General features: G+C 45.3%; 1 protein-coding gene across 10 annotated transcripts in view; it reads right to left on the reverse strand.

The window, feature by feature from the left end:
* Window positions 1-13,541, reverse strand: part of FRMD4A (FERM domain containing 4A) — a 436,582-nt gene that overhangs the window by 203,152 nt on the left and 219,889 nt on the right. For all 10 annotated transcript variants that reach the window (XM_075926048.2, XM_075926044.2, XM_075926043.2 and 7 more), the window contains exon 2: window positions 6,971-7,036. In XM_075926048.2, the coding sequence (XP_075782163.2) occupies window positions 6,971-7,036 (66 nt within the window). The remainder of the gene's footprint in view (window positions 1-6,970; window positions 7,037-13,541) is intronic.

The raw sequence follows: 13,541 nt of genomic DNA on the forward strand, positions 1-13,541 counted from the left end.
CAGAGCAATGATTTAATGAAGCAAGTACATTTTTATTTTATTTTCCAAAAAACAAAAATTAATCGTGTTAAGGATCCGAGCAATGCTGAGTGAATCTTCTAACAACAAACAATAATAATCTCTATCTGCATCCATGCTCACCATCCATGTGGCCCATACTAAGATTCTTTGAGGCTTTGGCAGTCCAATCAAGGTGCTGAACATCACTGCATGACTGTAGTGAGCTATCGCACTCTGTCAAGATCGAATTCCCAAAGCAACAGTTGTGGTCAATTTTTCCCCTCCCTTCTTGGGCTGAGGTATAGGCCCATAAAGCATTAGTGTTGAAATACTTTGGATAACTAATTCATAAGATTCTAAGTGGGATCACAACTAATCCACCAACATAAAAAGAGGATACATTTCTCCAATAAATTCTTTATAATAAATAATTCACCCTGTTCTAGAAGCCACCACTTCTTTCAGCAGACCATGGGCATGATATCAGGAACAGAGCTCACTTTGGCTCCAAATTCCACCCAACTATCCAGTCTGGCTGTAGGCACTTGGACAGCCCTGATATCTGCTGGATCCAGAAGGGAAGTAATACATACCCTTCTCATCACATCTGACCCCATTTCCCTCCCCAGATACACACAATCTTCCTCCCTTCAAGCTGCAAGTTCCTTCTGTAACAAGGGTGAGTGATGCGGCAGTGATGCTGCTAAGAGACAGTTCTTTATTGCCCAGTTCCAACTATACGAATCAGGTCAGGATTACAAGAAGACTAATACCTCCACTGACGTGGCAGAAGTCCGTCTTTCACAGATTCCAATAGCACTGTTAGACCTTTCCAGACAGTGACGGTTAGGGCTCTACCAAATTCACAGTCCATTTTAGTCCATTTCACAGTCGTAAGATTTAAAAAATAATATATTTCATGATTTCAACTATTTAAATGGGAAATCTGAAATGTCACAGCATTGTAATTATAAGGGGTTGTGGGAGAGGGGATTGCAAGGTTAATGGGGATGCATGTTGCGGGATGAGTGTTGCGTTACTGCTACTCTGACTTCTGCACTGCTGCTAGCTGCGCTGCTGCCTTCGGAGCTGGGCAGCTGGAGAGCAGTGGTTGCTGGGCAGGATCTTAGCTCTGAAGGCAGAGCCACAGCCAGCACCATGGTATGGTGTAGGGATAGGAAAGTGTAACTGTGCACATGGTTAACCAATGAGCCTGGCTTCATTAGTTAACGCTCATGGTTAAATGTGGGCTCCCAGAACGCACGGGGAGCTGGCTTAAAAGCCAGCTCCCCATGCACACTGGCTTCCTGGGAGCCAACTGCCCTCCTGCACCACTGTCTCTGCAACAGAGGCAGCAGCACAGGTGGTGGGGGGAGGGAAACAAGCGGCAGCCATCTCCCAGCATGCACTAGCTCCCAGAAAGCTCACTGCTGCCCTGCATGTAACCATGTAACCGCTGACATTTTTCAGCTGTTACACAGTTACTCAATTAAACACATTTTAAGATCCCTGGTATGGTATTGCCTTCAGAACTGGGCCCTCAGTCAGCAGCTGCCACTCTCTGGCCACCCAGCTTTGAAGGTAGCAGCACAGAAGTAAGAATGTCAATAATTTATCATGAATAGTGATAGAAATGTAGCCGTGTTAGTCTGGGGTAGCTGAAGCAAAATGCAGGACAATGTAGCACTTCAAAGACTAACAAGATGGTTTATTAGATGATGAGCTTTCGTGGGCCAGACCCACTTCCTCAGATCAAATAGTGGAAGAAAATAGTCACAACCATATATACCAAAGGATACAATTTTAAAAAATGAACACGTATGCAAAGGACAAATCACATTTCAGAACAGGAGGGGGATGCGGGGGGGGGGGGGGGGGAAGGAAGGAAGGTAAGAGTCTGTGAATTGACGATATTAGAGGTGGGGAGAGTGGGTTACCTTCCTTCCTCCCCCCCCCCCTGCATCCCCCTCCTGTTCTGAAATGTGATTTGTCCTTTGCATATGCGTTCATTTTTTTTAATTGTATCCTTTGGTATATATGGTTGTGACTATTTTCTTCCACTATTTGATCTGAGGAAGTGGGTCTGGCCCACGAAAGCTCATCATCTAATAAACCATCTTGTTAGTCTTTAAAGTGCTACATTGTCCTGCATTTTGCAATAATTTATCATGTCACCCTTATTTCTGCACTGGGGTGGATGAATCTTTTTCATCAGACATAAACATACAGCCGTTAATCCTCAGCTTAAACTTCGGCATCGGGTTACCCAGCAGTAAATATTGCTTTAAAGTGGCATCCTGAAACCCAAGATATGATGCAGAGAGCACTGTAGTTAAACATTGGGCACACACTATCACAGTCTTCTATTTAGCTCAGCTAAGGAATAATAACAATACTTAGAAGTTACATTGTCTTTTTTAGCCAAGGATCTCCAATCAAATTGCCAAATGACCAGTGCCAGATTGTGTTTCCCTTACTCACACTGAGTACCTTAGTCCTCGAGTAATTTCACTGAAAACAATGGGACTAAGCAAGGAGTAAGATGCTGTTCAATCTGCATAAGGGTCTCACAATCTACCCCCCAAAAACTAAGCCTCAAGACCCCATGGGAAAGGTGGTATTACTCCTGCTTTATAGACAGATAAATGTAAAGAGAAGTCTTGTCCGAATCCACAAAGAAAGTCAGTATCAGAGGCAATAATAAAATCCAGATGTCCTGCTCCCAGCTCTAACTAGATGCAATCTGTACTTAACTTCTCTTTATCAATATTATCTGCCAAATAATAATAAAATGCTAGAGAATTGGAACTCAAGTGAAAGACTTTCAGATCCCGAGATGAAAGGGGCCATGTAAGCCCCAACGTGTTATGTACACAGTTGGGTGAACTCTAAAATTATTAAGGACCCTTTATTCAGTCATTAATTTTCCATGATAAAACTTCTCACTTTACAAATTGGCATATTATTTCAAACTATCCAATGGATGGTTTTGCATTACCCAAACCCAGCCAACAGCTCACTAGCAAACTATTTACTATGATTTACTGGGTTCTTTGCATCATCAAGTTAGGATTATTGGTCATTGCCATTCCAACTCTGTGAGCAATCACTTCGGTCACATGGTGCTGTTTCTGCTTTTTGATTCAATTACTCCACAATTCACCAAATGGTTCAAGATGGCCCCCTGAACATTACCATATGCCAGGGTCGGCCCACAATATTGTGGCACCTGAGGTGGGGAGCTCAAATGACACCCCCACGTCCCCTCGCTTGGGCCAAAACTTTGAAAGGGCTCAATTCTGCCTTCTTCCTGTTCTACTCCTCTCATGGGACTGCTCTGCTACCTACATATGCACCAGCAGCAGACACAATTTTCTACACTCTGAGTCCTAGTGGTGCCTCCCCCCCCCCCACAGTCTGATACTTGAGGCGGCTGCCTCAGGTCGCCTCATATTAAGGCCAGACCTGACATATGCACTAATAGTCAGAACACTTTTGCCTTCTGTAAACCTTCTTATAAACAAAATGTTACTGGTACACAGGCAAAGAAACAGAGTCACCAATACTCCCAACTCAAATCCATCAATGTTCTTCCTTGGTACACGCCTGAGTACTTTCCTGAAATATACCACCAGCTGTAACTATGAAACTGTGAGCAGTACCTCATCCATAGGCAGCGGGTGAAGGCCCAGGTGGGGAAGACAAATCCAAGCCCTGCCCCTTCTGCCCAAAGCCACACCCTTTCAGCAACCTCCCTTCTACCCTCTGCCCAGGCCTCTCCCAGCCGGGCTCTGAAACCCACCCCTCTCCCTAGGCTTCAGAGCCCCAGCTCAAGCCAGAACTGCAATGTCAAAGTGCGGTCTACAGCACTATTTTTAGAGCATTAGCACAAGCCCACAAATATAAATCTGTCAACCCAGGCTGGGAGGTTTGCCATCCAAATAGGATCTTGAACACCTACATCCCTTTTGAAAATGGGGCTTAGGTGCATTAAAAAATGTTATCCTTTATTTTTTGTTGCCTACGATTTTTGAACAACCATCCAGAGCCACCTACAAATCAGTGCTGAAATGCATTTCCTGTGATTCAAACTGGTTCCAGAAGTCCCCATTCATCTTCTCCCTCTTTGCCATAGCAAAGCAAACACTCGTCTTGCCCACCCCAAGCTTATCAGCCGCCGGACATTAATGTGAGTGCTATGGGAAATTTCATTTCCTGCATCTAGTGCTGCTTGTAACAAGCCTAGTAGCATATTTGTAAGAGGAACGTCAGTTAAAAATTCTTATTATTAACCCTTTGGAGATTTCCGAGAGACAGGCCAGAATTTCCAGAGGGCTGAGCAGCTGCTATCAGGTCCTGATTTTTAAGAAATCTCCCGATTTAGATACCTAAATAAGTAGCCAGATTTTTCATAAGAATTTAACACTCAGCAACTTGCATTGGGAATGTTTTGTCAGAACTTTCCAGCTTAGGGAATTACAAACAAACAAACAAACAATCCCCAAAACAAACAAAAAAAACAAAAAACAAAAACAGAAAACATTTTTTAAAAACCTACCAACATTTTTTTAAAACAAACTTTTTTTTTGGTTTCTGGCTTTTCTATGGGAAACTGTAACATTTTCATGGGAAGTTTTGAGGATAGAAACTTTAAAAAAAAATTTAGGAAAAATAATTGGCATTTTCCCACCAGCTTCATTCCTTTGAAAGATCTACCCCTAATTGTGGGTGCTGAACACTTTTGACAGTCTGGTTCAGTTTCTGTCTTTCTGTATCTACACAGCGATAGAGCTTCGTGTCCAAGAAATTGGCACATTTGTGGAAATAAGTTAAATTTTAGAAATGAATTCAAGTCAGTGAATGAATTCTACAAAGTGAGCTAGCGGATCTATATAAATTAAGAAAATCTTAGCAGAGTCTACACTTCATATTCCTGTATACCTGACTATTAAGAGAGGGAGATGAAGAATATCTTGTGGAGCATCAAATTGTTACATGTGCTGCTGTACCTGAAAGAGATGATGAATTCAGGCACTGATCCTGCCCAACGTAGGTGGGGAGTGTTACACATGTCAGGGAAAGATAAAATGGTGCTAAACAGGGCAGGGAACCCAGCGTGTATTAATGAGAGCTGGGCTAACTGGTTCCCGAATGATTCCTGCTGGATAGGGCGTGCACGGTGAAGCAAGGGGTTGTAATTCTGCCATTCATTTGCAAGATGAGGATCAAAGATAAGCACAGATTTCCTCAGACATTCCTGCTACCTTCTGCACACCCCTGGCCAATTTACTACTCTGAGTAAGGGGACAAGTGTATGAGGGAGTGAGGCCACAAGGTGACTCCCATTCAGTGTGAAGACCATGTGCCCACGCATCACCTCCTCCACTCACACGATGCTGCAGGTCAATCACCTCACATAGCCTCCCATGACCTTTGTGGGACCAGGACCTCAGTCAGTAAGCAGGGAGCAGAAGGGCCCAGAGGTTCCTAGTCGCTGCAGCAGGTGGGCGCACACGTGCTCTGCTAGTAACATGACATCCCTTCATTAGTTTTAGGATGTGGACCCTGTAGGCTGCTGGCCTGTTCCCTCCGCCCAGCAAGGCATGTCACCACCACACCTTGAGGCTGGATCAGGCCTCTGTCCCAGGATCCCAGCTGTACTTCTTCCACATCATACTAGTACAGCACTTCCACCATTCCTTCCCCCAGCCTGGACTCTTCTATGGGTGTCCATCTGCCTATTCCACTCCACAGGCTGTTTGCATGAGAGAGCCTCCTGCGAGTGCCAGCCTGCTTCAGTAGCAGTCTCCCCCTGACCCAAAGGACCAGCCCCGCATGATAGGTCAAACCTGGGACCTCAGTGTGAATGCCAAGAAAAGCTCCCTTCCCTATAACATGCAGTATGGACTTTCCACTCCTGTTTTTCTAGGAGGAGCTTAAGCCGGACAGCTGAGGTACATTCAGAATCCCCAAAGCATACAGAGTGAAACCTGTACAAAAACCAGCCTCCCACAGAAGCTTCACAGGTCTTAAGCAATTATGGTAAGCGATCCCAGAGATTTCCAATTTGCTGCTGAGTTATCTCTCATCAAGTGGCTGGGCTTAGTTTTGAGGTCAGATTATACATTTTAGGGAGAGGGGTGACGTCTTTTGTACAACACCCTGTACAATAAAGCTCTGATCCTGATGCAGCCCTTTGGGCGGCTACTCCACAACAGTACAGAGGAAGGCGAGACAGCAGCCACAGATTTAAAACAGACAACTAGCTGGGAGAAGTACATTCAAATCTCAGTAATCAGAGGAATGAAATAGCTATAGTTGGATTACACACGTTTCAAGGATATCCATGAACCCTAGTAGGTATCTTCTAAAATAAATCACCTCTTACAGTTCCATATGTTGCCTTTTATCCTGAAGGATGTACTATACACTTAAACTGGCATGAAACCACATATGTGCAGGTCACTTTACCCATGACTGAAGGACTGCCATCCCCGACAGCTGTTTAACATTTTAGGAAGTGAAGATCAGCGTGCGTGCAATTGACAGGGCAGAGGGAATTTTAGGTAGGCAGAATGTTGTTCCTGGAGCTGAAGTTAGGCCAGGACATGATGGTTAATGCCTCAGAAGGTGTTATGGGATTATTAAGGACCCCAAGCAGCCCTGATTTTGGTTTTATATCCCTCCCGAAAGACACTGGCCCCAGCTCCATTTTAGACAACTGGTCCTGCTCCAACAGAGCATAGAGAGCCACCTAATGAATCATTTCCCACACTTCTTACAGAAGCCTGACTATTTCCCATTCTCCAAAGCCCTGGCCCAAGCTGATGCTACTTAGCTTGCAAGAACCAAGAGGATCCCAGCTCAGATCAGCTGAAGAGCTGAGAGCTTGTTACAAGCCTAATGGACTGACATGGCACAGAATTCAGAGTTGTGGCAAACACTCCCATCAGTGGAGATAATGTATTACCTGCACGAGAAGCTCTAGCTTCCTGTCATCAAGGAGGTGCACTTGACATCGGCGGCCCTCCGTCATCTGCAAGAGAGAAGCAAAGCATGTTTCAGGATGCTTCATTTACAGGCTTGGCGAACATCAAGAGCTGCCGCTAAAGCCCTGCAGCCAGCAAAGGTTTTCATTCATTAGTTTCCCTTCCCTGTCACCAGGAAAAGAAGCACTTGCATGAGACAAATTAAAAACACCCTACCAAATTGAACTGAAGAGTGCGGCTTGACTTAGCTACAGAGGACGGAAGTGAAAAATGAGGCCAGGGTGTGGAGTGAACAAGAGAGACTGATAATCCCTCACAGGCTACAGGAGGCAGCCCTGACATTTCATACATTGGCCCCTATCTTCAGTGTTGGGCACCAGTGGCAGGAGAAACTGCTGTACAAGTTATAAGGAAGTAGCTGATCATGAGAGCAAAGATTCAACCATAGCTGAAATAGTTTATAAGCAGGTAGGTCAAGGTTATCCTGGCTGAAATTCTAATGAATTTACTGGCATTGCACTAGGGATGAATGAAGGGAATACAAACCAGCAACTCTAATCATCATTTAAATCACCCCATGAAAATCCATTATTTAAATAATGGATTTTAGTCAAGTTTTCCCTTTGCACTTATTTTCTAAAGAAAGGTGCTGATTTACAACGAAATAGAGGATTTACATTAGATTAGGCACATTATTTTGCTACATGGGAAATAAACTATAAATACATTTATGTAGCATAATATTAACAGATAAGTGTCCATTTTAATGTTAGAAACTGATGAATGATATATTGCTTATTTACTAGATAATCAACCCTTTGCTTATGATCTGTGTCAAGCTACTGCAGTAGGATGGTAACTGGAATTTAATTAAACTCACAAAACAGCATATAAAATTTATTTTTATTAACGAAAACAACCTAAAGTGTTTAGGATATATAAACTTTTCTTATGAAAATATGTTTCACATTACAACTAAATGATTTATTAAAAAGCTGGATTAACTGTAGTCAGTGAATTAAACTGATTATTTTAGGTCAACCTGGGAAAATTTTCAACTATGCCTAAATGAAAGTGATAGGAGCTTAACTTCCTATTTGCCTAAGTCTTTTGAAAATGAGACAGTCTCCTTAAGTTTCTTAGGCTGACCAATTGTGCAGTATTTATAAAGCTTGAACTCAAAAGTTAGATGAGTTCTTCCTTGATACTTTCTTTATATAGAAAAGCAGCTTTTATCTGAAAGCGTTAGACAGAGGCTTCTGGGTTCAGCACCTTTATTTTTTTATTTAAACATTTTAAATGGATTATAATAATCTTCGGCCTTCCCACATTTTGTATCACATTCAGATTTTAAACATAAACCTGTTTAAAATGAAACAAAAAATTACTATTTCAATAAAATAAAAAATTCGAATTAAAAAAATTGATTTTTAAATTAGGCCAAAAATCCTCAATTTTTTCTCACCCTGACATATATGTGAAGCGTACTGTAGGTTCTTTAGCAGCTCACGCGCAAGTTTCATAGTATCAGTACATTCCTATGCTTCACTTTGTTTCTGAGATTGGCATCACCATGCAATGAATTGGCTAATGGGCTTGGGTATTGTTGCCCTCTCCTGGAGAGAATCAGAATTTTTTTAAGTGACTACCATAAAGGTGGCTCACTACTTGTGAGCACAAATGGAGATCTTCCATGAGCTCATATGGGAAGAATAGTTTGGAGGAGAAGCCGAGGTCTAGTCCTGCTGTTGTACATAAGAACATAAGAACGGCCATACTGGGTCAGATTATGGTCCATCTAGCCCAGTATCTGTCTGCTGACAGTGGCCAATACCAGATGCTCCAGAGGGAGGGAACACAACAGGTAATCCTCACGTGATCCCTCCCCTGTCACACATTTCCAGACAAACAGAGGCTAGGGACACCATTCCTACCCATCCTGGCTAATAGCCATTGATGGACCTAACTTCCATGAATCTATCTAGCTCTTTTTTTAACCCTGTTAAAGTCCTAGCCTTCACCACATCCTCTGGCAAGGAGTTCCAGAGGTTAACTGTGTGCTGAGTGAAGAAAAATTTCCTTTTGTTTGTTTAAAACCTGGAAGTTTGTTTGTTGTCTGGAAGATCAGCATGGCTGAGGTGTGCAGCACTGGGATAGATGGGAAGTTCCTACATGGACAGGGATTTCTTACCGAATTTTCCCTAAGATGAAGACCCCAGACCAAGTGTATTATGTGTGTCCCCCCCCCCTTTCTGGTGCAACAGGTGCAAAAGGCACGGCTACCAAACTAGTTATGAGCTATGACATTCTGGAAATGGCCATATTCTTGCTTGTTTCCAATTCCATGAGGACACTGACATCTACTTTCGAGCAACAAAAGTAAAACAAGTCTAGTAGTGCATTGGAACGAGAAGCAGGAGCATTTTATGGCACATTTTAAGAGAGAACTGATCCAACACGTTCTGGCTCCACTGAGGCTGCTGTGTTTCACCCTCTGCAATGTTGCTATTCCACAGTGTCTGCTCCACTGGGTTGGTCCCGCTGTGGTCTCTCAGCAGATGATCCAAGGCGCCACTTTGGATCATCACATCACAAGAGAAAACAATGTCAATGCCCAACAGATGGAACCAGGGAGCTGGAGGTCACTAATCATTAACAATTGCTCAGCAGCGGTGGCTTTTTAATGGGAGAGCCTGCAAAGAGTGGAACCAGGTCCTTAAACTCCATCAGTAAGATCTTGCTACTACAGGAGAGCTCAAAGCAGAAAAGGGGGATGAGGACTTACTTTCCCCTTTGCTACTAAAAGCACTTGGGCTGTGTCTAGACTGCATCCCTTTTCCGTAAAAGGGATGCAAATTAGACACATCGCAATTGCAAATGAAGCAGGGATTTAAATCCCCCCCGCTTCATTTGCATAAACATGGCTGCCACTTTTTTCTGGCTCGGAGCTTTGCCAGAAAAAAGCGCCAGTCTAGACGGGGATCTTTCGGAAAATAAAGCCTTTTCCGAAAGATCCCTTACTCTTAAAAAAAGGAATAAGGGATCTTTTGGAAAAGGCTTTATTTTCTGAAAGATCCGTGTCTAGACTGGCGCTTTTTTCCGGCAAAGCTCTGTGCCGAAAAAAAGTAGCAGCCATTTTTATGCTAATAAAGTGGGGGAGATTTAAATCCCCGCTTCATTAGCAATTGCGATACGTCTAATTTGCATCCCTGTTATGAAAAAGGGATGCAATCTAGACACAGCCTTGGAGTATTCCAAGGGGGAGAGGGAAAGAAGATGAAGAAAGAAAGGATTCTGGGTAGAAGACCAGAATGCACGACAGTGAAGGGAAACACATTTGAGCGTAAGAGATCATTCATTACCAGGGACCCTAGAAATCCGTTTGCCAGGAAGTTACTGTTTTTGCATTTTGTAGGGAAAAAAACATATACAAGGAGAACCCCATTTATCTGAGCTCCCGTTATCCGGCTCTCTGGATTAACCAAACTGGGGCTGACAACTGAATTGCAATTCTATTACTTTTATTTTATTATAATGACTGATGGGCATGGTTAGGCTTTGAACATGCTTAAAACAATAAAATCTGCCAATAAAACATTATGTTCAATTAATAGCTATATATTTGTGGTTTGAGAAATTAAAGTTCAGCGTTTTGTTTTAAACATGGAAAAACACAGATTCTTATATCACTTTATCAGAGAATTTGGGGGGCTTTATCACAGAAAACAAGGATCACTGTTTATAAATACTTTGAACATTCGACTTTGTTTTGAGCTAGGCAGGAAATTATGCACCAGAGTGTCACTGTAACACTGTCGGATTTATTAACTTTCACACTCAGCTCAAGAGCTGTACCTGCTGCTTGCCAGGGAGAGCGTCTGTTTGGATTTTGTTAATTTGCGGCAGGGCTTTAGGCTCAGATCCTCTGAGGTGTTTAGGCTTCTAATTTCCAATGGATGTTGGAAGCCGAAATATTTTAAGGATATGGGCTTTTAGTGCCTATGCATTTGCAAGAATGTTGTACGTAAGTCCTGAGAAATAAAATTTCAGCTGGAATACTGTGTCCACTTCTGGACACCAGACCTAGGGAAACATGTGGATGCACTGGAGAAAGTCCAGAGGAGAGCAAAAAAAAAAAAAAAGATTAAAGGTCTAGAAACATGACCTACGAGGAAAGAGTGAAAAACCTGGATTTGTTTAGTCTGGAAAAGAGAAGACTGAGAGGAGGACACGGTAACAGTCTTCAAGTACATAAAAGGTTGTTAGAAAGAGGAGAGTGATAAATCATTCTCATTACTCATTGAGGACAGGATGAGAAGTAATGGGCTTACATTGCAGCAAGGGAGATTTAGGTTGGACATTAGGAAAATCTTCCTGTCAGAGTAGTTAAGCCCGGGAACAAATTACCCAGGAACGTTGTGGAATTTCCATCATTAGAGGTTTTTAAGAATAAGTTAGATAAACACCTGTCAGGGATGGTCTAGACCAGTGGTTTTCAAACTATTTACCACTGTGGGTCACATAGGCAGTGTGTTTCTATGTGTTTTATTATATTGGAGGCAGTGTATATGTGTTATATCAGCGGTGCCCAACCCGCGTTCCTGGGGGGTCGCAGCGCTTTGATCCGGGCTGGCCGGTATTTTCTTTTCCAGGCTCAATGCCCGACGTACACACGGTGGGGGTGGAGGGACTGGCAGGGGAGCGGACCAGCGCTTTAAATTAAAGGGGCCGCAACAAAATGTTCCTGGCGTTGTTGGTTTTTTGTGCAACAAAAATTTTCACGCCTTTTTTTTTTTTGCTCAACAGAATTTTCCCGAGGGTCGCAAATTAGAAAAGGTTGAGCACCACTGTGTTATATGGAGAAGAGAAACTAGGGATGTGAGTTATTGTGTAACTGAACAGTCGTGCAACAGCATGAAATCTTAGCAGTTATATGACTATTTGATAGTCCCCAGAAGCAGGGACAGCAGCCAATGTGCTCCCAGCCCCACTCCCGGGGAGCACCCTGCCACCCCATGCTGCAGCCTCTCTATCAGAGGCAACAGTGCAGGGTGGAAGGCGAGAGCTGGTGTGCCAGGGAGCCAGTTTAAAAACCAGCTCCCTGTGCAGATCGGCTGTCTGCTTGAGTCTGTGGCAGCAGCCCCCTGTCTGCAGTGGGTCCGAGCTCCTCATGGACAGAGGTTGGTCCACGGCAGCAGACTCTGTTTGTGGGGAGCTCAGACCTCCTCGGACAGGGCTGTTGTCAGACCAGCTTCTGTCCATGGCAAGCCAGGGCTGCCCTGGACAGAGGCTGCTTTGCAGCAGCCTCCCTTGGACCCCCCATGTGCTGTTGCCTCTGATAGAGGCAGCAGTGTGGAGGGGCGGGGGCCAGGCAGCACTGGTTCCTGCCTGCCCCCTTTCGCTGCCTCTGTAGAACACAGCAAATGGGGGGCAGATGGATCTGCAGAGCCAGCACGCACAGGGAGCCTGTTTGAAAGCCAGCTCCCCGTGTGTTATCAGCTCCAACCTGCCCCCCTCACCCTCCATGCTGATGCCTATCACAGGCAGCAGTGTGAGGGGGAGGGGAGCAGCGGATCTGGTGTTTGTGGGGAGCTGGCTTTTAAGCCAGCTCCTATGGGCACTGTCTCCCTCTCCCTCTTCCCCCGACATGCTTAACCGATAAGCCCAGGTTTATCGACTACACATTGGCATCCCTAAGAGAAACACATTTGAGCATAAGAGATTGTGTTTCTCTTCACCATACGTATATACAGGCAGTCCCCAACTTACGCGGATCTGACTTATGTCGGATCCGCACTTACGAACGGGGCTTTTCTCGCCCCGGAGCTCACGGGCGGCGGGTCGCCGCCTGTGTCCTCCGGGGCGAGAAAAGCTTCTCCCGGTCTCCCTGGTCTGCTGGGGGGGGGGGGGTCCAGCAAAGCCGCTGGACCCCCCCCCCCAGCAGACCAGGGGGACAGGAGCAAAGCCGCCCAGGCGGCGGGGATCCCACTGCCTGGGCGGCTTTGCTCCCGGGCAAACGAGCAAAGCCGCCCAGGCGTCAGCTTTGCTCGGGTGTCCCTGGTCTGCTGGGGGGGGGGGTCCAGCGGCTTTGCTGGACCCCCCCCAGCAGACCAGGGGGACAGGAGCAAAGCCGCACAGGTGGCATCCTGTCGCCTGTGCGGCTTTGCTCGGGGGCAAAGGAGCAAAGCCACACGGGCGGCGGGGTCCCTCCGCCTGTGTGGCTTTGCTCGGGTCTCCCTGGTGTGCTGGGGGGACTGTCCCCCAGCACCCCAGGGAGACAGGAGCAAAGCCGCATGGGCAGCGGGGACCCTCCGCCTGTGCGGCTTTGCTCGTGTCTCCCTGGTCTGCTGGAGGGGGAGGAGGCACAACTAGTGCACCCCCCCCTCCCAGCAGACCAGGCTTTTGTTGCAGGACGCCTCGGGTAGAGCAGCTGGGGTGCTGCTGGGTTGGTCCTGTGGGAACCTACCGGGCAGCGCCCCAGCTGTTCTGTCCCAGGCTCCAGATTCAGCAGCTGTTGAAACTGATCAGGCTGATTCCAGGAAGCTGGGGGCA

Source organism: Pelodiscus sinensis, chromosome 1 (assembly GCF_052426305.1).
Source record: "Pelodiscus sinensis isolate ZL-2025 chromosome 1, ASM5242630v1, whole genome shotgun sequence".
Classification (NCBI taxonomy): Eukaryota; Metazoa; Chordata; order Testudines; family Trionychidae; genus Pelodiscus; species Pelodiscus sinensis.